Below are 23,506 nucleotides of genomic sequence, written 5' to 3' on the forward strand. Positions count from 1 at the left end.
TTTTCCAGTAAATCCGACATTCTGGAATTCTGAATTCTCTGTACTCACGGAGAAGCTTGACAAGACCGCTAGCTCGTTGAAACTCACATTTCAACTCTCTCTCTACATTTGTTTTTATATCTAATATCCACCGGTTGTTGATCATTAAAAAGGTTAATTGTTATAGAAATAAACCAACTACTGCGTGATCCCAGGTCGGTGTAAGGTAATGTCTGATTTTTAAATGTTTTATTATTGGGTTGACGCGCTCTCCATAACATGAAACAACATCATGTCTGCGTGTAACGGAGTTAGCTAGAAAGCTAAATATATTTTGCTGGCAAGTAGCCTAGTAGAATTGAGTTAAACTATAAACTAGTTAGCTAACGTTATAGTGAGGTTGTTATTATTATGGTGTTGGTCTAGATACATTTTGTACAGAATCATTGGTGTGTAGGTAGCATCAAGGCCTAACGTTAGCTACTGATCTAAAATCAGCCAAAATATAAAACCTTAAAGTTAGCTAAAGTAAAGGCCATGGCATGTTTTGAAATACAACGTGTTATTATAATCATAACTAACCTTACTGGTTATCATGAGTTTTCTAACCATTTACTAATATTAATTTATGGTTAGCTATTTGAATATGAACATAGCTAACGTTAGTTTAGTAAAACAGGTATCAAAAACAGATTTAGCTCATTTTAATAGGCAGGTAACGTTAGATGGCTAGGTAGCCCCCCACCCTACAATTGCATTAATATCCTTAATAGCTCATATTCAACCATTATTTACATTTTAAAAATCTCTAGAAATTACATTTATTGTAACTAAACTAAATTACGAAATACAATGTTAACAGTACCCACTGGTGTTTTGGATTGCTAAATGGAATGGCCCGTTACTACATCTCTACATGAACACATGCTAGCTACCTCAAAGTGTGTTGATTTACAATAGGTATTTATCACTGAATAGTGTCAACTAACAAGCTAGTGCATGTAGGCTAGATGAAAATACTATTAAGTGGATCTAGAATGGGAGGAACGGATCACTTTACTCAAAAACAATATTTTGGTATCTTGTTCAATGGTCAATTTTGCATTTTAGCACTGTTTTCAAGATGGAGTACTTTCAGTACAGAGTTTAAACTGTGATCATTAGGCTTTCCTCTAGCATCCCAGCTCTGACTCAACATGACTTAAAATGCATAAAAAGGATGCGGTGTGAATTGTTCGACTTGTGTATTTAAAAATACAATGACCATCTTAATTTTTTCTCACTCGGCTGATTATTTACACAAGTGGAAGAATAGTTCCGTGTTCAAGTGAGGTGCTGCTGCAAGCTTTTGAAATTATACCCCTTTTCATTTAGGATACGTGCTAGCCTTATTATTCTGTCTGATAGTGAGTTGTATTTTCCCCAGAAAGAGAACAGGAAGGAAGGAAACAAATTAGTTGGTCATTTTCCTAAGACTGCCAAGTACTTGATCTGCTCCTTCCATTAAAACAGAAGCATACTGTTTCACATCCTTGGTTCCACAGAAATGCATTACGGAACATGGTTCTTATCGAAAGCAATCAGTTGTGGGATGCAGGCTGTTGTGGTGTTTGGTCTCTAGGCATTTGATGCTGTAAGAGGAGTAGACATAGCAGCCAATATTGGTTCCTCTACTCTGCATTTGTACTTCCTTCTCCTTATGGGACTTTGTGCTTGTGTGTTTTATCACACAAGCACGTCATTTTCCACAGAATTCTGAGGTTGTTTGGATGTGAAGGGTCACTTTATTATACACCTGTAGACTAGAGAGACCTTGTTCATTTCTGGGGGATGTGTGGACCAAACCATGCAATGCTTGGTTTTTATATTTTACCTTTATTTAACTATGCAAGTAATTTAAGAACAGATTCTTATTGTCAATGCCCTGCCTTGTTCAGAGGCATAACAACGGATTTTTACCTTGTCAGCTCGGGGATTTGAATTTGCAACCTTCCGTTTATTAGTCCAACGCTCTAACCACTAGGCTACCTATTGCCCCATGTCTTTTTCATTGTTCAGAAGGGAGATCTGCTTTAGGGCTGGGCTCTATTTAACCTCACCTGTACAGTCTTCTATTTTCTAATAATAGCAAACCCAGTTAACTGCCTACAATGTTCCTTTAATGGGTTTGGAAGAGATGGACACTCCTTTAAGTTACGGTTGTGTTATCATTGTAATGCAGGATGATAAGCCTGCTCAAGCTTGTCCCAGGGAACTGGACCAACTGGAGTGGAGTCATGACAACAACACAATGTTGATTTAACCCCAAATCTCTGTCTCGAGCACCTAGATGCGTCGCACCTAAGGGCATTTTATAGCCCGCTCCCAGAACTGTTTCTGCTCTCATGTCAACTCCTTGTATGTTTGGTATGACAGTGAATTGACATGATAGAACCAACAGATCTGGGACCAGGATACAGTTAACAGCTGTCTGATCCTAATTTGAGCCAGTTTGCTACAGCATGAAAATATTCCTGGATCAACAGGAAATGTGAATTAATATGTGGATTATAATTAATGGCCATTTTTTGGGGGGGAGGGGTTGATACATTTTATTTATTTGGGGTCATTCCACCTCAAAAAGTACAAGAACGATGATTCTGACACCCACCATCTGATTGTTCTGAAATTGTTTCTCTTCTTAGAAACAGATAAGATTTAGCATTCCTGCAGCATTATTTGTGGATTCATATAATATTCAATAAAAAAAGTGGGGCCTCCCGGGTGGCGCAGTGGTCTAAGGCACTGCATTGCATCGCAGTGCCACCAGAGACTCGGGGTTCGAGCCCAGGCTCTGTCGCAGCCGGCCGCGACCGCAAGGCCCATGGGGTGGCGCACAATTGGACCACTGTCGTCCGGGTTAGGGAGGGCCTTTGCAGGGATATCCTTGTCTCATTGTGCACTAGCAACTTGTGTGGCGGGCTGTGCGCAGTGCACGCTGTTTCCTCCGACACATTGGCTGGCTTCCGGGTTGGATGCGCGCTGTTAAGAAGCAGTGCGGCTTGGTTGGGTTGTGTTTTGGAGGACGCATGGTTCGCCTCTCCTGAGTCCGTACGTGAGTTGCAGCGATAAGACAGTAACAATTGGATACCATGAATTTGGGGTAAAAATAAATAAAGTACCGATTTGGACAACGAGTTAGACATGAGGAATCCAAAAAACTGGTAAAAAGCCACCCACGGACACAGCACATTAGTCATTGAAACTGTTGGGTTTACAAGGCTTTCAGAAAGTATTCACACCCCTTTACTCAGGGTGTAACACATTTTTTTGTTGTGTTGCACCCTGAATTGAATATGTATTAAATTGATCTGGCCTAAACAAAATACCCCATAATATGGAATTATGTTTTTAGACATTTCTGGCCTTGAGTCAATAAGTATTCATACCTTTGTTACGACAAGGCTAAATAAGTTCAGGAGTAAAAATGTGTTGAACAAGTCACATAATAAGTTGCATGGACTCAATCTGTGTCAAATAATAGTCTTTAACGTGATTTTTTTGAATGACTACCTCATCTCAGTACCCCACACATACATACATACATACATACATACATACATACATACAGATAATTGTAAAGCCCCTCAGTCGAGCAATGAATTTCAAACACAGATTCAACCATAAAGACCAGGGAAGGGCACCTATTGGTAGATGGGTATATATATTTTTATAAAGCAGACATTGGTTATTCCTTTGAGCATGGTGAAGTTATTAATTACACTTTGGATGGTGTATCAATACACCCAGTCACTACAAAGATACTGGCGTCCTTCCAAACTCTGTTGCCGGAGAGGAAGGAAACAGCTCAGGGATTTCACCATGAGGCCAATGGTGACTTTAAAACAGTTTAATGGCTCTGATAGGAGAACTGAGGATGGATCAACAACATTGTAGTTACTACACAATACTAACCTAATTGAGAGTGAAAAGAAGGAAACCTGTATAGAATAAAAAATATCCCAAAACATGCATCCTGTTTGCAAGGTTTTTTTCTCTGTTTATTTAGAACCGAACAATAGTATGAAGAAACGATACTACATGCCAGACATAGAGACCTGATACTAAATACTCATTGGCTTTTGACCATTTCTTTGTTTTCCCCATGTCTTACTCATTGTAAGAAAAAATCTTAGCCCAAATCAGATATTAGGTACTCTATCTATTGAATATTATATGAATTCTATAAATTAAAATGGCCAATTTGGGTGCAATCAATTAACACAATTGATTGCTTTCTCAGATATTCAAAGATTTGAATGCTAATCTTTTCTGTTTCTAACTACAGAAACGATTTCAGAACAATATGAGATTGCTGATGTGACATGGAACAATCCTTAGGGCAAATCAAGTCTTGACATTTTAAAGTTGAAATTGCAAATTTTATAAGCCTTTTTAAAGTTGTTTTAAACCTCGAATACACTACAAGTTTGCATTTCTTGTTGTGTAGGAACATTCTCAGCAACACAAGTCTGATCATGTTAAGATGCCACATATGTACCACTACAGTAAACACATCTGGCTATGTTCATGTGTAATGGAATAATGAAGAATCTGATCTGCATAGGCCTATCACTGTCTACTAAAAGCTCACTTAAACTTATTCACATGCATGTATTTACAGTCTGACGTTTCTCAAAACAAATCTAGCAATTTAATGACATTTTAAGCAGAACCAAGTCAAGTCATCCAAAATGTTGTTCACACCTCTTTAATTCTTCCACATTTTGTTAGGTTAATCATAACAAGCTTGTATCTTGTTAATTATTAGGCTATAGTAAGAGCTTACGAGTTCCCTCTGCTTTCTTTGTAAAGGGATGTGTACTAAGGCATTGTGCCAGAGCATGCAAATCTACTGTAGGGGAAATGGGAACAATTTGTCCGTGACATTTGTTTTACTAGTGCAGCTGCTAGTTGTATATTTATGCTGGTCACAGCATTTTTTTGTAGACTTTAAAGAAAACATTACATTATCTTGTACGTAATAGTCTAATATTTGTTTCTACTTTTTCTCGAAAATTGAAGTGGCTCTGCTGAATTCAAGTCAGAACAGCCACGTCGACTTGTACCACGTCATTACAGGGTGTCTGTAACTGGCATTGTAATTTTGGGGTCTCAGGTAAATTACGTGATGCAGAGACTAAGGCTCTTTTTATTCTTATTTTAATTTTATTCTAATATTATCTTATTGTGTGTGTCAACAGGGAAGTGCGGTTGTCTCCCGTTGCCATGTCTCAACTGCTGTTGCAGTAAACCACAGACTGCATCACCTGGAAGGATCTAACTTCACCACCATGCCAAGTCTGTTCTTCTGCATTCTGCTCCTGGGCCTGAGGGTCACAGAGAGCCAGGCCAGTGGTAAGTCTATCCAGTGAGATGGGATTAGTGTTTATAACATATTATATAAGCCTTCTAATAAGACTTTAGAAAGGTTACATGCACATAACAAGTCATAAAGCGCCATAACGTTTTATTATCAGATCATATTGATGCTCAGGACTTGATAGAGTCACTAACTGAAGCGTTCTGTATTTGGGTTTTCAAACTGTCGATGTGTCTGCAGGACTCACACCTCCACAGCAAGTGAGGCTGGATGCAGACAAGGAAACACAAACGCTATCGGTCACATGGGAGGACGGCCACGCCTCTACATTTGACGTGGAGATTCTACGCACTGAACTCATGGAGATGGTGCTGAATGTGAGTGAAGTATTATGTTTGATCAAGACTGTGTTTTAATTTTTTTTAAAGTATATTGTAACAGATCCTTACGCTTTCTTAGCATCGGTAGACTACATGTTCACTTGTAGTGTCTTGCTCTTCAGTCGTGTCTCTTGACTGGCGCACGTGCTTTTGTCATGGGTGTGATCTGAACCCTGGTCTCCCGCTCAGGAAAGCCAACGTCTTAACAATTCGACCTGTTTGTTTTGGTAGGAAACAGTGGGTGTAACAGAAGACCAGAGCACCGGGAAGCACCAATGGAACTGGACCTCTCCAGTACCCCTGGAGTGTACCTCTCTGTCGGTCAAAGTACGCTCCAGAGACGGCCAAGATGTCAGCGAATGGAGTTCTCAACAGATACTTCCAGGTTGGTCTCTCGCTGCACACGGGGGGGGGGGGGGGGGCTTGAACAACTCCCTATATGTTGTTCCTCCTAGAGGAGGGTAAGATTCACGCAATCAGACTGGAATGAGCACATATCCGGAATCCTCCAACCAGAATTTCTGGAAAACCTGGGGATTTTTGGGGAACGTTCCTGGAATTTTGCATAAAACAGGAATATCACATTTTCACCAATAGCATTATGTACTCTGGAAAACAATAGGTGTGGTGAGCCGTAGATGTCCTTTTTATGGACAGAATTGTTTTGATGCCTTTTTAGATGCCAGTAATGTCTGGTGGTTTAGGAGGATTTGATGACGATGTGAGTGGATGGGTGTGGTATGGTGTCGTGGTTGTTGCAGACCTACTCAAACTAATTGCCCCTCTGGAATAAATAAAGTGTTTTTACAGTGGGGCAGGCCTCTGCTGCCATAATCAGGGTTTCTTCTGCATAGAAAAGTATTGGGCGGGTCGCCTAAGTGTTTTTTTGTGGCCGCCTATGTCCAAACAGTTAAAAAAAATTAAAAAACATTAAGTGTAAACTTAAAGTAATAATACCGTGTGTGTGTCTGTGTGTGTGTATATGTGTGTGTGTATCCGATGTGAAATGGCTAGCTAGTTAGTGGGGTTCACGCTAATAGCGTTTCAATCGGTGACGTCACTCGCTCTGAGACCTTGAAGTAGTTGTTCCCCCCCGCGGCTTTTGTGGAGCGATGGGTAACGATTCTTTGTGGGTGTCAGTTGTTGATGTGTGCAGAGGGTCCCTGGTTTGAGCCCAGGTCGGGGCGAGGAGAGGGGCGGAAGCTATACTGTTACATATGTGTATATATTTATATATATGTATGTGTGTACAGTTGAAGTCGGAAGTTTAGAATGATTTATTTCAGCTTTTATTTATTTCATTACATTCCCAGTGGGTCAGAAGTTTACATACTAATTGAATGTATTTGGTAGCATTGCCTTTAAATTGTTTAATTGCTTAAACAATTGCTTCCCACAATAAGTTGGGTGAATTTTGGCCCAGCTGGTGTAACTGAGTCAGGTTTGTAGGCCTCCTTGCTCGCACAGTTCTTCCCACAAATTTTCTATGGGATTGAGGTCAGTGCTTTCTGATGGCCACTCCAATACCTTAACTTTGTTGTCCTTAAGCCATTTTGCCACAACTTTGGAAGTATGCTTGGGGTCATTGTCCATTTAGAAGACCCATTTGTGACCAAGCTTTAACTTCCTGACTGATGTTTTGAGATGTTGCTTCAATATGTCCACATCATTTTCCTACCTCATGATGCCATCTATTTTGTGAAGTGCATCAGTCCCTCCTGTAGTCTGGCCTTTTGTATGGCAGTTTTGGAGCAGTGGCTTCTTCCTTTCTGAGCGGCCATTCAGGTTATGTCGATATAGGACTCGTTTTACTGTGGATATAGATACTTTTGTACCCGTTTCCTCCAGCATCTTCACAACGTCCTTTGCTGCTGTTCTTGGATTGATTTGCACTTTTCACACCAAAGTACGTTCATCTCTAGGAGACAGAACACGTCTCCTTGCTGAGCGGTATGATGGCTGTGTGGTCCCATGGTGTTTATACTGATGAACGTGGTACCTTCAGGCGTTTGGAAATTGCTCCCAAGGATGAACCAGACTTGTGGAGGTCTACAATTTTTGGGGCTGATTTCTTTTGATGTCAAGCAAAGAGGCACTGAGTTTGAAGGTAGACCTTGAAATACATCTACAGGTAAACCTCTAAATGACTCAAATGATGTCAATTAGCCTAACAGAAGCTTCTAAAGCCATGACATCATTTTCTGGAATTTTCCAAACTGTTTAAAGGCACAGTCAACTTATTGTATGTAAACTTCTGATCCACTGGAATTGTGATACAGTGAATTATAAGTTAAATAATCTGTCTGTAAACAATTGTTGAAATTACTTGTCATGCACCAAGTAGATGTCCTAACCGACTTGCCAAAACTATAGTTTGTTCGTTTTCATGACTCCAACCTAAGTATATATATATATATATATATATATAACTAACTGTGTGTGTGTGTGTGTAAAAGATAAAAGCTCGAAAGGCCCTAAGTATATATATATATATAACTAACTGTGTGTGTGTGTGTGTAAAAGATAAAAGCTGGAAAGGCAGGAGTATTTTATTGATTTTGTTATGTTCAAGTCGTGTATTGCAGGAAATTTGCATTAAAACAGCTCAATAAGAGGGCCTCTTCAGTGTTCAGTCAGCGACCGTACCATTGGTGATGTCCACCATTCCATTTTGACCTCCATTTTGTTTCTTCTCCCAGGGTTGGATCTCCCAGACAACACAGACTCACAAATGTACCCAGAGGGGAAAACGGTTCCCGTGGGCAGCAACATGACGTTCTGCTGCATCGTGGAAGAGGGTCAACAGTTTGGAAGCCTGTGGTACAAAGACACACTCGTGAAAGAGAACATGCTGAGTAGGCGGACCTACGCTACCACGATGACCAATCAGGGCCCGTCCAACCCCTCCGGGACCAATGTGGTCTGCAGCAACGAGAAGAAAATGATTATCGCCGGCGCTGTTGTCTTTGTGGGGTGTAAGTCCACTTTGTAGTGTTGCTTCTACTCTCTCATACTGTCGTGTTCAATGTAGAATTGTGAATCAATCGCGGCTAATTTGCATTGTATGTCTTATCTATTGTATGTGAATGCCTATTGGCTAAACATGTTGAGATTTTCCTTGACCATATCCCCCCCACCATCTCTAGACCCCCCTTTGCCCAGTGACTTGGTGTGTGAAACCCATGACCTGATCTCCGTGGACTGTCAGTGGTCAAAGGGCCGAGATACCTACCTGTTTGGAATGACCCGTCAGACGTACTACACCCTGAATGGAAGGTACAGTCTTACAAACATTCACCTTTCATCCTCTATGTTTGCTGAAGGTGCAATAGGCAGAAATCACTCTGCCATTTCCTGGTTGCTAAAATTTGAATAATTCGCCTAATTTCAGTTTATGTGAGAAAATAAGCACTCGGGAGTGTAGAGAATCATTGTACCATCATAACCGCTGTGAAATATATTTTCAATAACAAAAATATTGTATTTTCAGCTGTTTGAAACTGGTGTACAAAACTGAAAGTAAAAGATGCAAAAATGAAACTTAAGCATGGGAAGCAGAGAAATAGTGCACATAGATCTACCGCTTCTTAGACTTGTTTCTAAAATCTATAACTCACATTTCTATGTGAATTTGGTTGAATCGCACAGAAAAAGTTACATATTGCAGCTTTAGATATGTCTGTGTTGCAAATGGCCTCTAGTCAAAAGTAGTTCACTGTATAGGAAATAGGATGTCATTCAGGACTCGTCCCTATTGCATAACATAAGCTTCCAATAATGTCTACTTTCATCACTTTTCATTGCCATTGCAATGTTCAGGAACTGCCCCAAAGCCAGGAACAGCAACATGCGTTGTGGTTTGGAGCAGTGGGATGGGAACTGGACCCTAGTCGCACGCAACCTGCTGGGCGAGTTCAGGCTTACAGACGCAGCCGAGCTGGGTCACAGAGGTCAGTGCTGCTGTTCTATACGGTCTCATTATTACTAAATAGGATTCCTATTAGATGACTGTATGTAAATCTCAATACAACAAGTCCACAGCATCAGCAGAGCGAGGTCTTTACACACTCTTTTGAATGTAATGTTGTTGCCAGTCCGCCCAGTGGCCCCTGTGAATTTGACCACCCCAGAGGTCTATAGCTGGAATGCCAGTGTGGGTTGGCTGTGGAAGGATAAGGGTTTCGAGAGGCTGTCCCTTATCTGCCAGGTGCAACGGACCAGCCACTTGAACAGCAGCACGGTGAGTGGACTTTAAAGGGGATTATTTATCAAATATACATGTTTGGTTTACATTAAAAGGACAAGTTTGTTTATTTTTCTGCGATTTCACTTGGTTTTGAGAAACTTAACTTAAGTGAAATCGTAAAACAGGTGTCTGTCTGGTCACGTTTATAACCTGCCATTTACATCAAATGGAGATTTGATTGAAAAAAAGCAAACGGGTCCTTTTAATCTTACCTTGAGTTGTCTCTGTAAGCCAGTAGTAACAGCATCCACAATATGTTGTTTACCTTTTGCTACAGGCAGTAGCTAGCATGATTTAGCATCAACCTCAAAAATGGATGTAATCCAATATCCCTGATGTTACCAAACGTCCTCACAAATGTGTGTGATACATTGTTTGGAATGTTATTTAAATTATAAGAGAGAGACATTTAAGGGGGAGAATGGAACATCTCAAAATATTCGACCACTACCACCTTTATTCGGCAGGGTAGCCTAGTGGTTAGAGCGTTGGACTAGTATCCGAAAGGTTGCAAGTTCGAATCCCCGAGCTGACAAGGTACAAATCTGTCATTCTGCCCCTGAACAGGCAGTTAACCCACTGTTCCTAGGCCATCATTGAAAATAAGAATTTGTTCTTAACTGACTTGCCTGGTTAAATAAAATTTCAACGAGGCAGTAACCATGAAAACATGTAGGAAAGGATCATGTGACTAGGTGTATGACATTGAAATAATTGATTGTATGATTATGGCTTTGTGTTGTTTAAAAACATGTTGTTTTTTTATGAATCTAGCAAACCTACACTGGTTACGGACTAAACACAGTGGTACTGAAGGACCTGCAGCCCGATGAAAAGTACAGCGTTAAGGTTCGCTGTGGATCCCAGAAGAACTTCTGGAAATGGGGAGAGTGGAGTTTGCCGCTGAATTTCCAAACCAAAATGGACCGTAAGCACACACCCCTGTCATTGGAGATATTTTTGTGAACATTATTTTATTTAAATAGAAATAGTGGTATTGAGATGAAATGCTATACTGAGTTCCATTGACCTGGTCATGAAGCATTGATATGTTTGGTTACATGGCGTTGCTGTTTCCACACATACTGCTTTCATTAGACAATGAGGAAAACACTGAAATACAGAACTAAAGATGGAATTCTGCAGTAGGGGGAAACGGCGCCACTAGCGGCTCCACTACCGTTGTTATTGTTTTAGTTTAGTTGAGGAAGCAGCGCTGGGGAGCATGGTGCATCATGGTAAAACATGTTGCAGTACATATGCTGCTGTTCTGTCACGCGTGTCAGTGGGGGAAAACAGTGTTCATTGTTTGCAGTCTTTGTTGTAATGTCACCAACGGCCGTGGCAGTTTCACCATTTAAGGATTCCCAGCTTTTAAGCTCTGTTTTTTTTCTTCTCCTGTGCCAGGCCCTGTTGCTCCTGACATATGGCTGTGGATGGACAGCGACAACCTAGGCCGTGTTTTGTGGAAAGTGAGTACTACCTAGCTGCTTATCATAATATTCTGGGTTTCTGTGTGTGTGAGTGGTCATGTGAGAAAGTAGCTACAATACTAGTCCTGGATTAAAAAGCACTTTCAATAGAAATACCCCATTAAGCATATTTTTTTGTCTAGCACGAGCCTTAATCTGTGTCTGCAAAACCGTTCCTAAATGTATTCCTCACCGGCTATCCATTTCTCCTCAAGCCTCTAACAAAGAGCGAGAGCCACGGCCAGATCAGCGGTTATGAGGTGATCCTGGGGAGCCCCGAGGAGAACAGCCAACAGACTCTCACCCTTCCCCAGAGCGTGTATAGTCTCCCCATCAACGTGACTGACCGCGGGAGTAAGGTCACGGTCACCGCTCGGAATCCTGCAGGAGTCTCCCTCCCAGCGAACGTTGTCATCCCCAGATACTTACCCGGTAAGAATGGGGGGAAACGGGTCGTCATCCCCAGACACTTACCCGGTAAGAATGGGGGGAAACGGGTCGTCATCCCCAGACACTTACCCGGTAAGAATGGGGGGAAACGGGTCGTCATCCCCAGACACTTACCCGGTAAGAATGGGGGAAAACGGGTCGTCATCCCCAGACACTTACCCGGTAAGAATGGGGGAAAACGGGTCGTCATCCCCAGACACTTACCCGGTAAGAATGGGGGGAAACGGGTCGTCATCCCCAGACACTTACCCGGTAAGAATGGGGGAAAACGGGTCGTCATCCCCAGACACTTACCCGGTAAGAATGGGGGAAAACGGGTCGTCATCCCCAGACACTTACCCGGTAAGAATGGGGGAAAACGTGTCGTCGTCCCCAGACACTTACCCGGTAAGAATGGGGGAAAACGGGTCGTCGTCCCCAGACACTTACCCGGTAAGAATGGGGGAAAACGGGTCGTCGTCCCCAGACACTTACCCGGTAAGAATGGGGGAAAGCGGGTCGTCGTCCCCAGACACTTACCCAGTAAGAATGGGGGGAAACGGGTCGTCATCCCCAGACACTTACCCGGTAAGAATGGGGGGGAAAGGGGGCCGAATTCAGCGTCTCAGAATAGGACTCCGGATCTACGACCAGTTTGGCTTTTGAAATCATCAACGATAGGGCACTCCTGCTCTGAGCCCATTTATGAATACTTGCCTTTGCACTCTCTCCTTTACACATGTAACTTTAAAAGTGATGCATGTTGGGAAAACTAGGTCTCCTGGAATGAGACTGAACTCCGACTATCTTTTAGACGCAGAGGACACCACCATCTCCAAGGTCGCATTCAATGGCAGTGGGTTCCCCCTGTCCTGGGTGTCCCATGCTAACGCTAGCTGTGGCTACGTGGTGGACTGGTACAACACTAGCTGCACACAGGACTGCAATGTGGAGTGGACCAGGGTGGCAGCGGACAACACCAACACCATGGTTCAATCCGGTGAGTCTGGGAAGATAATTATTATTATTTTTTTCAAGTTTACATAATGGATTTAGTGTGTGACTGGCCCGTCTGCGTTTGCCAGAAAGCCAGTCTATCACAGAGTGTGTCTCAATAAATGCATTTTTTTCTCCTTCACAGGGAACTTTTTTGCAGGAGTGAGATACACGTTTTCTTTGTATGCCTGTTCATCGGAGTCCACGGTGTTGCTAGAGAGGTGGCATGGGTACATGCAGGAACTGGGTAGGTTGGCTATGCCTGTTCATCGGAGTCCACGGTGTTGCTAGAGAGGTGGCATGGGTACATGCAGGAACTGGGTAGGTTGGCTATGCCTGTTCATCAGAGTCCACGGTGTTGCTAGAGAGGTGGCATGGGTACATGCAGGAACTGGGTAGGTTGGCTATGCCTGTTCATCGGAGTCCACGGTGTTGCTAGAGAGGTGGCATGGGTACATGCAGGAACTGGGTAGGTTGGCTGGCAATTGAATGACTGCAATTGAATGACAGCAATTGAATGACTGCAATTGAGCATATTGTAGTTGTCTTTTCTGGGATATTTTACTAAAAAAAAACACATTTGAGTATTTTGTTCGTTAATACACTACGCTTGTTTTAAATTATATATTAAATTGCTTAGATCATAGGAATCACTGTGCTGCCATATTTATATACCTATCCAAGGCCTTAGATACTGTCGACCATCGCCCTACTCATTCAATGGTTGTCTGAAATGGGCCTCGACCAATCGTCTTGCAAGTGGTTTGGGAACTATCTGTCAGACAGGAGACCATGTGTGCGTTGATGGTGTCAAGTTACCTCGATATTACTAAAGGTGTCCCGCATGGATCGATTTTGGGACCTGACCTCTTTACTATTTATATAAATAATGTTGGACTATTTGCAAAGACCTGTACTATTCCTCAGTATGTAGATGACACTTGTGTACTCTATTGTCCCTACGGCTACTGTCGGAGCTGCACTCAGATTTTGTCCCTTGTTGATTTAAAATTGTTACTTAATGTGGGAAAAACTAAATGTTATTTTCTCGTAGCAATATTTTAGATGGCTTACACATTTATGCATTGGATGGTTCTTTCATCGAGCATGTTCCAGCCTACAAATATTTGGGCTTTTGGAATTACAATAATTTGACGTTTAAAAAAAACATACAGATGAGCTAGTTAAGAAGCTGAGATTTAAAGTGGGCTTCTTTTTATAGAAATAGATCGTGCCTCTCCCTAAACAGCAGGAAGCAGATTGTACAGTCCACTTTCCTGCCAGTTCTTGACTATATGGTGACACTATTTACTGGAATGCAGAAGCCACTGCTCTTAAACCTCTGGATGCCATCTACCATAGTGCCCTCCGCTTTATCACAGGAGACCGTTTTAATATGTGTCAGTGCTTCCTGTATCAAAGGATTGACTGGTCGTCATCAATGTCCATTACTCCATTTTTGTTTATAAAGCTCTATAAAGCTCTACTACTAAAAGTTTCCAACCTACCTCACTTCACTGTTAAAATATAAAAACATATTTATTTATAATTTTTTACCTTTCTTTAACTAGGAAAGTCAGTTAAGAACAAATTCTTATTTTCAATGACAGCCTAGCAACAGTGGGTTAACTGCCTGTTCAGGGGCAGAACGACAGATTTGTACCTTGTCAGCTTGGGGGTTTGAACTTGCAACCTTCCGGTTACTAGTCCAATGCTCTAACCACTAGGCTACCCTGCCGCCCCGATATACCAAACACGTTCACAGGGATGGTTAACTCAAGGTTCCACTAGTAAGTATCGATCTACAGTGGCAAGAAAAAGTATGTGAACCTTTTGAAATTAACTGGATTTCTGCATAAATTTGACCTGATCTTCATCTAAGTCACAACAATAGACAGACACAGTGTGCTTAAACTAATACATTATTGTATTTTTCTATATTGAATACATCATTTAAACATTCACAGTGTAGGTTGGAAAATTATGTGAACCCCAGGGCTAATGACTTCTCCAAAAGCTAATTGGAGTCAGGTGTCAACTAACCTGGAGTCTAATCAATGAGACGAGATTGGAGATGTTGGTTAGAGCTGCCTTCCCCATAAACACTCACAAAATTAGAGTTTGTTATTCATGAGAAGCATTGCCTGAAGTGAACCATGCCTCGAACAAAAGAGATCTCAAGACCTAAGATTAAGAATTGTTAACTCTAAAAGTCAGTCCACGGTATGACAAATTGTCTAAAATTTGAGCCCTGTTGCTACTCTCCTTAGGAGTTGCTGCCCTGCAAAGATGATTGCAAGAGCACAGTGCAGAATGCTCAATGAGGTTAAGAAGAATCCTAGAGTGTCAGCTAAAGATTTACAGAAATCTCTGGAACATGCTAACATCTCTGTTGACGAGTCTACGATATTTAATACACTAAACAAGAATGGTGTTCATGGGAGGACACTACGGAAGAAACCACTGCTGTCCAAAAATAACATTGCTGCACATCTGAAGTTTGCAAAAGAGCACCTGGATGTTCCACAGCTCTACTGGCAAAATATTCTGCGGACAGATTAAACTAATGTGGAGTTGTTTGGAAGGAACACACAACATGAAAACCTCATCCCAACTGTAACGTATGGTGGAGGGAGCATCATGGTTGGGACTGCCTTAGGGCCTGGACAGCATGCGAAGTTTATCAAGACATTTTGCAGGAGAATGTAAGGCTCTGTCCGCCAATTGAAGCTTTGAATTGAACAGAAGTTGGGTGATGAAATAGGATAATGACCCAAAACACAGAAGTAAATCAACAACAGAATTGCTTGAACAGAAGAAAATACGCCTTCTGGAGTGGCCCAGTCAGAGTCCTGACCTTCTGGAGTGGCTCAGTCAGAGTCCTGACCTTCTGGAGTGGCCCAGTCAGAGTCCTGACATCAACCCCACTGAGATGCTGTGGTATGACCTCAAGAGAGACGTTCACACCAGACATTCCAAGAATATTGTGGCACTGAAACAGTTTTGTAAAGAGGAATGGTCCAAAATTCCTCCTGCCGTTGTGCAGGTCTGATCCGCAACGACAGAAAACATTTGGTTGAGGTTATTGCTGCCAAAGGAGGGTCAACCTGTTATTAAATCCAAGGGTTCACATACTTTTCCCACCCTGCACTGTGAATGTTTACACGGTGTGTTCAATAAAGACATTAACAATTATAATTGTTATTAGTTTAAGCAGACTGTTTGTCTATTGTTGTGACTTAGATTAAAAAGATCCTAAAATTTTATGATCAATTTATGCAGAAATCCAGGTAATTATAAAGGGTTCATATACTTTTTCTTCCCACTGTTGGTAAATCCTCCTTCAGTTTTAGTGCCCCTCATATTTGGAAAACTGGTCTCTCTGGGGGCAGTTTAGGACTTCAATGTTGAGTGGATTTAAAGAAAATTGCAACTGTTTGGATTGAATATAATTAATTGTATTTGTGGTGTTTTGAAGTTGTAGTATGTAATTTTTATGGATCATTTAGAATTGGTTGTATTGTTGTCCTCAGGGTAGCATTGTAAATGACTCCCTGGTCTCCAATGGGTTCCCCTGAATAAATAAAGTAAAAACAACATATGGTCTCAACAGTTGAAGATAAATCAAAAAGTATGCTGATGAAGCGTTATGCGTCATATGATGCATTTTCTATTACCACACTTTTCCTTCTGAAAAGTGCTCTATCTACAGTAACATGACAGCTGACATGTACAATTTTATGGGACAGTATCAACAGTGGACTAATGAACAAAATACTAAAATGTGTTTTGAGTGCACTATCCCTTTTTAAATATCTCCTTGTCACATCTGACCCTCCCTCTCCCCTCCTTTTCAGTCCCGTCGCGGACCGTCCCCAGGCTGTCACCCAACCAGGAGGGTGCTGATGTCCAGCTGACCTGGGATCAGATTCCACTGGAGCATCAGAGAGGCTTCATCCTGGGATATACCGTCTACCTGACCAACGCATCCCACCTCGCACTACTGGGTAACCCTTCACCCCTAACCCTGCCGGGCAACCCTTCAGACTTTACCCTACTGGGTAACCCTTCACCCCTAACCCTGCCGGGCAACCCTTCAGACTTTACCCTACTGGGTAACCCTTCACCCCTAACCCTGCCGGGCAACCCTTCAGACTTTACCCTACTGGGTAACCCTTCACCCCTAACCCTGCCGGGCAACCCTTCAGACTTTACCCTACTGGGTAATTCTTCGAAATAGCCCCTGGGCCTGGATTTATAAACGTCTTAGAGTAGGAGTGCTGATCTAGGATCAGACCCCGTCCCCGTCTATTATTCATTACTATGTAAATCAAATAAATATAAAAGGCTAAACTGATCTTAGATCAGCTCTCCTACTGTAGGACACTTTAGGAAGTTTTGTCATTCAGTTAATCATTGACGGAACACTGGTCTGCGCTAGCTAGAAAAACTCTGCCTCACACTGTGTATTATAGAGCTGGGCCATACGGACAAAATCGATATCGCCATAAATTGACACATTGTGTGTGTGGGGGGGGGGGGGGGGGTGCTAGAGCTGGGCGATAAATGTAACTATTTTGCTCGATAACAACAGAACAATAAAAGGTTTTAATGGAGTTAGGCCTACTTTACATTAGCATCAGGGCTCTCAACGAGAAAAAAAAATCCGTGCCAAGTAAGACAACTGAGATGGTAGCCTATGATGATAAATTAAAAAGCTATTTCATCTAACATATCCAGGAAATGCATGCATACATACATGATCTATGCATACATATACTGTACATACATCAGTGGAGGCTGTTGAGGGGAGGACGGCTAATAATGGCTAGAATGGCATCAAACCATGTGTTTGATTTATTTGATACTATTCCGCTCTAGTCATTAACACGAGCCAATCCTCCCCAATTAAGGTGCCACCAACCTCCTGTGACAAACATACATCCATCCATCAACAAGGACATATCAGTTGGCTGTGTTTAAGCCTCTCAACCTGAGGAACTCACCAGTGGTAACCATGGACAACATCTATGTTTCCTCTCTCTGATTGACAGCCAACATCACAGATCCACAGCTCACCAACCACACAGTCAGGAACCTGGTCCTAGGTTCCTACAAGTTCACTGTCAAGGCCTACACCGCAGCAGGGGAGGACGGAGGCGCCACAGTGTCCATCACACTGGAGCCCTACAGTATGTTCTGTCGACATTCTCTCACAGTTCTCACAGCTGTTTTTAGGCCTCACAGTTTAACAGTATGTTCTGTCTGTCTCACTGTTCTACAGTATGTTCTCTCACATTTGTTTGTTGTACTCTTGGATTCAAATTGATCAGTGCTGGAAGTAATGTGTTAGTATTTGACTGCTAGTATGTGTAGCTGTCATTGTGTGAGTTTCATGATAGTGGTTTTAGTCTGCTCCGATTGAACCAGGATGGAAAGATATGTAAAATATAGTTTTATTTCTCCAGCACAGCACCATGGCATCTCTAATATATCCCTTTCTTTCCTGTAGCCTATTGGCTGATCATGGAGATCCTGGTTGCTCTGGGCACCATGACCTGTCTCCTCATCGTCATCACCATCGCTTGCTACAGGAAGAGGAAATGGTAGGCTCGTGTTTCTCACTGCTTTGGCAGAGTCAAAATTAATGAGTTGAAGTTGCCCATAGAGACACTGATTTTGGGTCACTTTTGCATTTGTTGGCCATTAATGGTTGTAAAGCCATCGGATTGGGGGAGGGGAAGCTGATCCCATATCTGAACCTAGAGGAAACTTCACCCCGGAGCCAGTAAACTAAATCACCAACACCAGATTGTCTGTTATAATTAAGCAATAAGGCCTGAGGAGGTGTGGTATATGGTCAATATACCACGGCTAAGGGCTGTTCTTATGCACGGTGCAAAGCAGAGTGCCTGGATACCTCGCTTAGCTGTGGTATATTGGCCATATCACAAACCCCCGAGCAGTAAAAATAAATGTTTTGTCATACCCATGGTATACGGTCTGATATACCACGGCTTTCAGCCAAATCAGCATTTAGGGCTCGATCCACCCAGTTTATAAACAGAGTATAATGTTCTGTTTTTTGTTCTTCTTGAAAAGGGTGAAGAAGGCCTTCTACCCTGAGATTCCAGAACCCAAGCTACCAGGAGATTGGGGGATAACACAGGTAAGCTCTCTGTTCTTATACTATCAGTGGCCTAATCCCTTCTAGTCACTGGGTTCTCTTTCTCCATCTTCACCATCTTGTGGAAAACGATGCCAGGCACAGGACTAATATGTGTTTGTTTCCAGGGGACGTTGGATGTGAAGCCCTCTCCCCACAGCATGGTGCACATCGTGGAGGACTCTGTGTGGGACTCCAGCAAGGAGGCTCTAGTGACCGTTCCCGAGGAGGACGAGGAGGGTACCGGCGACGAGGCGGCCGACACCGACGAGCCCACCTCGCTTCGCTACTACAACCAGGTGGTGGAGGAAGGCTCCTCCTCCCAGCGTCGTCCTCATGCTTCTGACTCCTCAGCCTCCTCCACCGGCTCCATGGACTCAGGACACACCGACGTTACCTACACCGGCATCCAGACCTCGGCCTGCTCCCTGGCCCCCATGGCCCACTTCCAGCCTCAGCCTGATGCATCCCAATGCGTTGGCGGTGGAGGTTACCGGCCCCAAATGCAGTCTGCATCATGCCCCGAGGAGCCCCAAACTGGCCCTGAGGAGCACCTTCAGCCCCCTGTGGGTTCTTTTGGAGGGTACCAGCCCCAGTGCTCCTGGAAACAGGACTCTCCCGAGGCTGATGGCGACGGCTTGGACCAAACCTGTCTGGGCAGCCCTACCTCGGTCACCTCCTCCCAGTTCCTGCTCCCTTATGACACCTCAGAGGAGGGCAAGGAGCACCCGTCATCAGCAAGCACCTGGTTCCATAATCTCCTGACAGGCAAACCCTGAGGCAGCCCAATGTCATGACGACGAGTCATGAGCTTCACGTCCAATTCGCCACTGCCTTCTCTCACCTTCCCAACCGGCATTTGTTGATGTTACAATACACATTTCAATGTTATGTTTCTAAGCTCATGTTGGTGTGAATTTACAAATGGACACTCTTAAGAGAACACTAATTACACTAATCCTAGTTTTGCTGGACTGCATTTGTGGAGATTGAGCAGTTTGTGCTACTGAAAGAGTTGAAGGCATTCTAGTTCAAAGAAAGTTGACAGCATTTTCTTAAACATATGCCCTGAAAATCACCGTGACGTCTGCTACACACACTAGCAGTTAGATTCTAACATCATTAATGAAAAAGTCTGAATTACTTATTGTTGTCCTCTGGAACTTTCTGGAAATAGCAAATATTCACTGAAATAAGCTAGTAGTATATGGAAAAATGTACTATCATGTTATATTTTGTGGTGTATTTTTGTGTTTTCGTTCCAAGCCGGGGGCATCAGAAGGTGCCCTTGCTAAATGTGGAAGATAAGTTAGTCCCCATTGTTTTAAGTGTGCATTTGAAAAACACCACTTTTCACTTGCACATTCTAAGATATAACACAATTTGTTTCTGTGTTTTGCATGTTTGTATTGTTAAATATATTCCAGATATGTTGGGCCTCCACTATTGAACTGTTGATTGTTCTACAGCCCTTTACCAAAATCACGTCTTGACAGTTTAAACAAACATAAGTGTTGCCTTGAAAATGTTGTGCTTCCAATCATTTTGGCCTGTTTTCAAACAAACCTTTTTTGCCTTGTAGATGGATATGGGGTATCAAAACAACTGAACACATTATGCAGATTTGCATCATGGGATCTGGAGTTTACCCTCCAATGCAGTGGGATATGGATATAGAGGTAATCCTCCATAATAGTGCAATGCCAGCTTGTGGTCAATTTCAATGTAGTCAATTCAGGAAGTACACTCAAATTGAAATTAAACATTTCCTCAATGCTTTTCAACAAAAAGGAATTGGACTTTTCTGTTTACTTCCAGAATTGAAGTGGAATTGACCCCAAGCCTAGCGCAGTTTAAAAATAGATTATTGGCCAACGGTTTTACTTTGAAATAGTAATTAACACTATTTTTGGCATTATTCAGACATACTACATACATATGCCTATGGAATTGTTACTGTGAAGTGAAGACACATGCACTACGTAAATACAGGCTTGGGAGTTATTGTTGGTGTTTGAGAACAGCTGTTCTAAGTTAGCCTGGATCGCTAGTTGAAGTGGTTGCAGTGGATTTGCTGTGAGTGCCTGTTGATGTGTTTCAGGGAGATCCAGATGAACGTGTGTATAGTGTATTATAAACTGGGTGGTTCGAGCACTGAATGCTGATTGGCTGAAAGCCGTGGCATATCAGGTTATGACAAAATATGACTTTTAACTGCTCTAATTACGTTGGTAACCAGTTTATAATAGCAATAAGGCAGTTCGGAGGTTTGTGGTAAATGGCCAATATACCACGGCTAAGGGCTGTGTCCAGGCGCTCCACGTTGCGTTGTGCAAGAACAGCCCTTAGCCGTGGTACATGAGCTATATAATACACCCCCTGGGGCCTTATTGCTTATAGCATAGTATTTCCTGGGTTGTTGTCAGAGAATACAGGACAATCTGGGAGCTGGTGTCAAACTTTACAGCGAACATTGATATCTTGTCATAGCCTGGTCCCAGATCTGTTTATGCACTTGCCAGCTCCATTGACAAGGAGCTTGGCATGATGTCACTCTTCCATTTTCTGAGCACCTCCAGCAACAAAGCTTTGAGTACTACTGTGACATAGGTAGAAGGTTAATAGATTAACCATAATAAATGGTTTTAATAGACACGCTCCTCTGAAGTTGTCTTCGGAGTATTAGAGACTATCCTAATGCTATGCGTTAACATTTTGTTGATTTTTGTTTAACTCTGCACTTTCCTCTTGCTCGGAAGTTAGTTATTTTTCTTTTTATATATCGTTAATTGTGTATTTCCTATCTTCTCTGTCTCACCACGACTCTGTTCTGGAGTTCTAGAAGTCTGTTTTTTTTTGGGGGGGGGGTCAACAGACAATGTATCCATCTTGTTAAGTCTGTTATGTTACAAGCCATATCACTCACTCTGATGCAAGATATGTATTTGTCCAAACAGTCCTTGTAATGGCATTGACAGCTTCAGCTTGCTTGGGTTGTGTTGTAGGGATTTATAGTGATAGGAATCGTGATGTCTGCTAATGGCTCATTGCTTCTTGTTTTGCCTGTAAGTTTGTGCATGTTGTATAAGCTATTAACCATTTTAGAGTGGAATTTCCTTCAATGTCAAAATAATGAAGATATATATACTATATACTACTTAATATGTAAACACTAATAATGGCATTGTGCTTGACTCATGTCTTTCAGAAAATGATGCAGCTCTTATTCTTAACACTGAAAATGCTTGGTTTGGTTATGCCCAAAATGGTACCCAATTCACTATATAGTGCACTGCTCTACATAGGGAATAGAGCCACACAGTGGAGGTTTCATAATACCTATAAAACCTAGCGGTCAAACAGGGAAATGGTTCCAATCGTTTTTCCACCATTCATTTTTCCCTTAGTGGATTTTTAGAAACAATTAAAACAAGGGCTGTGTTTAATGTAGGCTTACCATGGTGTGACGTTTTAATAACCATGCAAATCTCTCTCGGACAAGGTGACCGACCCATCAATATATTCGGCACTATTTACTCTCAGGTTTCGAAAATATTAATTAGCATCAATGTAGACATCATACAAAACTACAAATCCCTGCAAGCTCCTTTATGTCATCTCTATATAAAACTTGCACAAGACAGTTCACAGAATTTACCATTTAAAGAAATGTAGACAATTTATTCATTACTACATTTAGCTAACATTAGATTAATCCAGAGATTCTTACCTTTGCCTCGATTCGGCAGTCCCGTCCAGATCATCATGGCATTTGTAGTTAGCCACATTAGCATCTAATTAGCATTTCATTTTGGGCGGATGAATATATTGATAAAAGTCACCTTGTCCTAAAGAGATTTACACAGTTACCAAAACGTCACACAAGGCTAAGCCTACACGAAACACAGCCCTTATTTTAAGTGTCTCTAAAAAAAATCTACCATGGGGAAAAAATGAATGGTGTAAAAATGTTTGGAACCATTTCGCTGTTTTTTAACGGCCAGGTATGATGACTCAATGTGGTACTCTATAGGGTCCCATTTTGGGAAGCAGCCTTGGCTTATTGGAGAGAAACACTGAACATTTCTTCAGGAAGATTATCAACTGAACAAAATTAGAACACTACTTGTAAACACTGCTAAGTGCTAACACTGCAATGTAACCTGTTTTTAAGGCAATAAAGAATTTAAAACCTCTCTTACTGTCAACTATTTTACAACAAGAAACTCAGACATATATATTGTATTTCATAAAGGTACAATTGGGTGAAATACTGAGGTATGTATCAAAAGTCACCGTTTCTACCTGTGAATTTATCCATTTTATTGGCTTCCTTTTGCAAATGTTTGCCTGTATGTTACATGCATGGCTACATATTGCTATTAGTGCAATCAATCACTACAGAGCAGCTTTAAACAGGCAACTAAAAAAATAATGTGAACAAAACAATGATTACTCAAGGAGCTGCTGATTTCA

At 42.0% G+C, this 23,506-nt stretch overlaps 1 protein-coding gene across 1 annotated transcript; it reads left to right on the forward strand.

Moving 5' to 3' along the window:
• Positions 1–23,226, forward strand: lifra (LIF receptor subunit alpha a). The gene is made up of 18 exons (XM_065011377.1): positions 1–205; positions 5,223–5,376; positions 5,582–5,718; positions 5,953–6,106; positions 8,421–8,696; positions 8,868–8,997; positions 9,541–9,671; positions 9,816–9,961; positions 10,742–10,895; positions 11,375–11,439; positions 11,655–11,871; positions 12,683–12,868; positions 13,010–13,111; positions 16,722–16,871; positions 17,919–18,056; positions 18,377–18,470; positions 18,967–19,033; positions 19,159–23,226. Exons 2-18 carry the CDS (start codon positions 5,313–5,315, stop codon positions 19,807–19,809), a joined length of 2,862 nt encoding a protein of 953 aa, XP_064867449.1. The 5' UTR covers positions 1–205; positions 5,223–5,312; the 3' UTR covers positions 19,810–23,226.
• Positions 23,227–23,506: the final 280 nt, after the last annotated feature.

The sequence above is a fragment of the Oncorhynchus nerka genome, linkage group LG27, assembly GCF_034236695.1.
Source record: "Oncorhynchus nerka isolate Pitt River linkage group LG27, Oner_Uvic_2.0, whole genome shotgun sequence".
Taxonomy (NCBI): domain Eukaryota; kingdom Metazoa; phylum Chordata; class Actinopteri; order Salmoniformes; family Salmonidae; genus Oncorhynchus; species Oncorhynchus nerka.

What these genes read in the sequence shown, in the direction of transcription:
- lifra (XM_065011377.1), top strand. Translation starts at nt 5,313, where the DNA reads ATGCCAAGTCTGTTCTTCTGCATTCTGCTCCTGGGCCTGAGGGTCACA. An exon ending in TACTACACCCTGAATGGAAG is followed by an intron (nt 8,998 to 9,540) that starts GTACAGTCTTAC and finishes TGCAATGTTCAG; the next exon opens with GAACTGCCCCAAAGCCAGGA. An exon ending in TAGGCCGTGTTTTGTGGAAA is followed by an intron (nt 11,440 to 11,654) that starts GTGAGTACTACC and finishes TTTCTCCTCAAG; the next exon opens with CCTCTAACAAAGAGCGAGAG.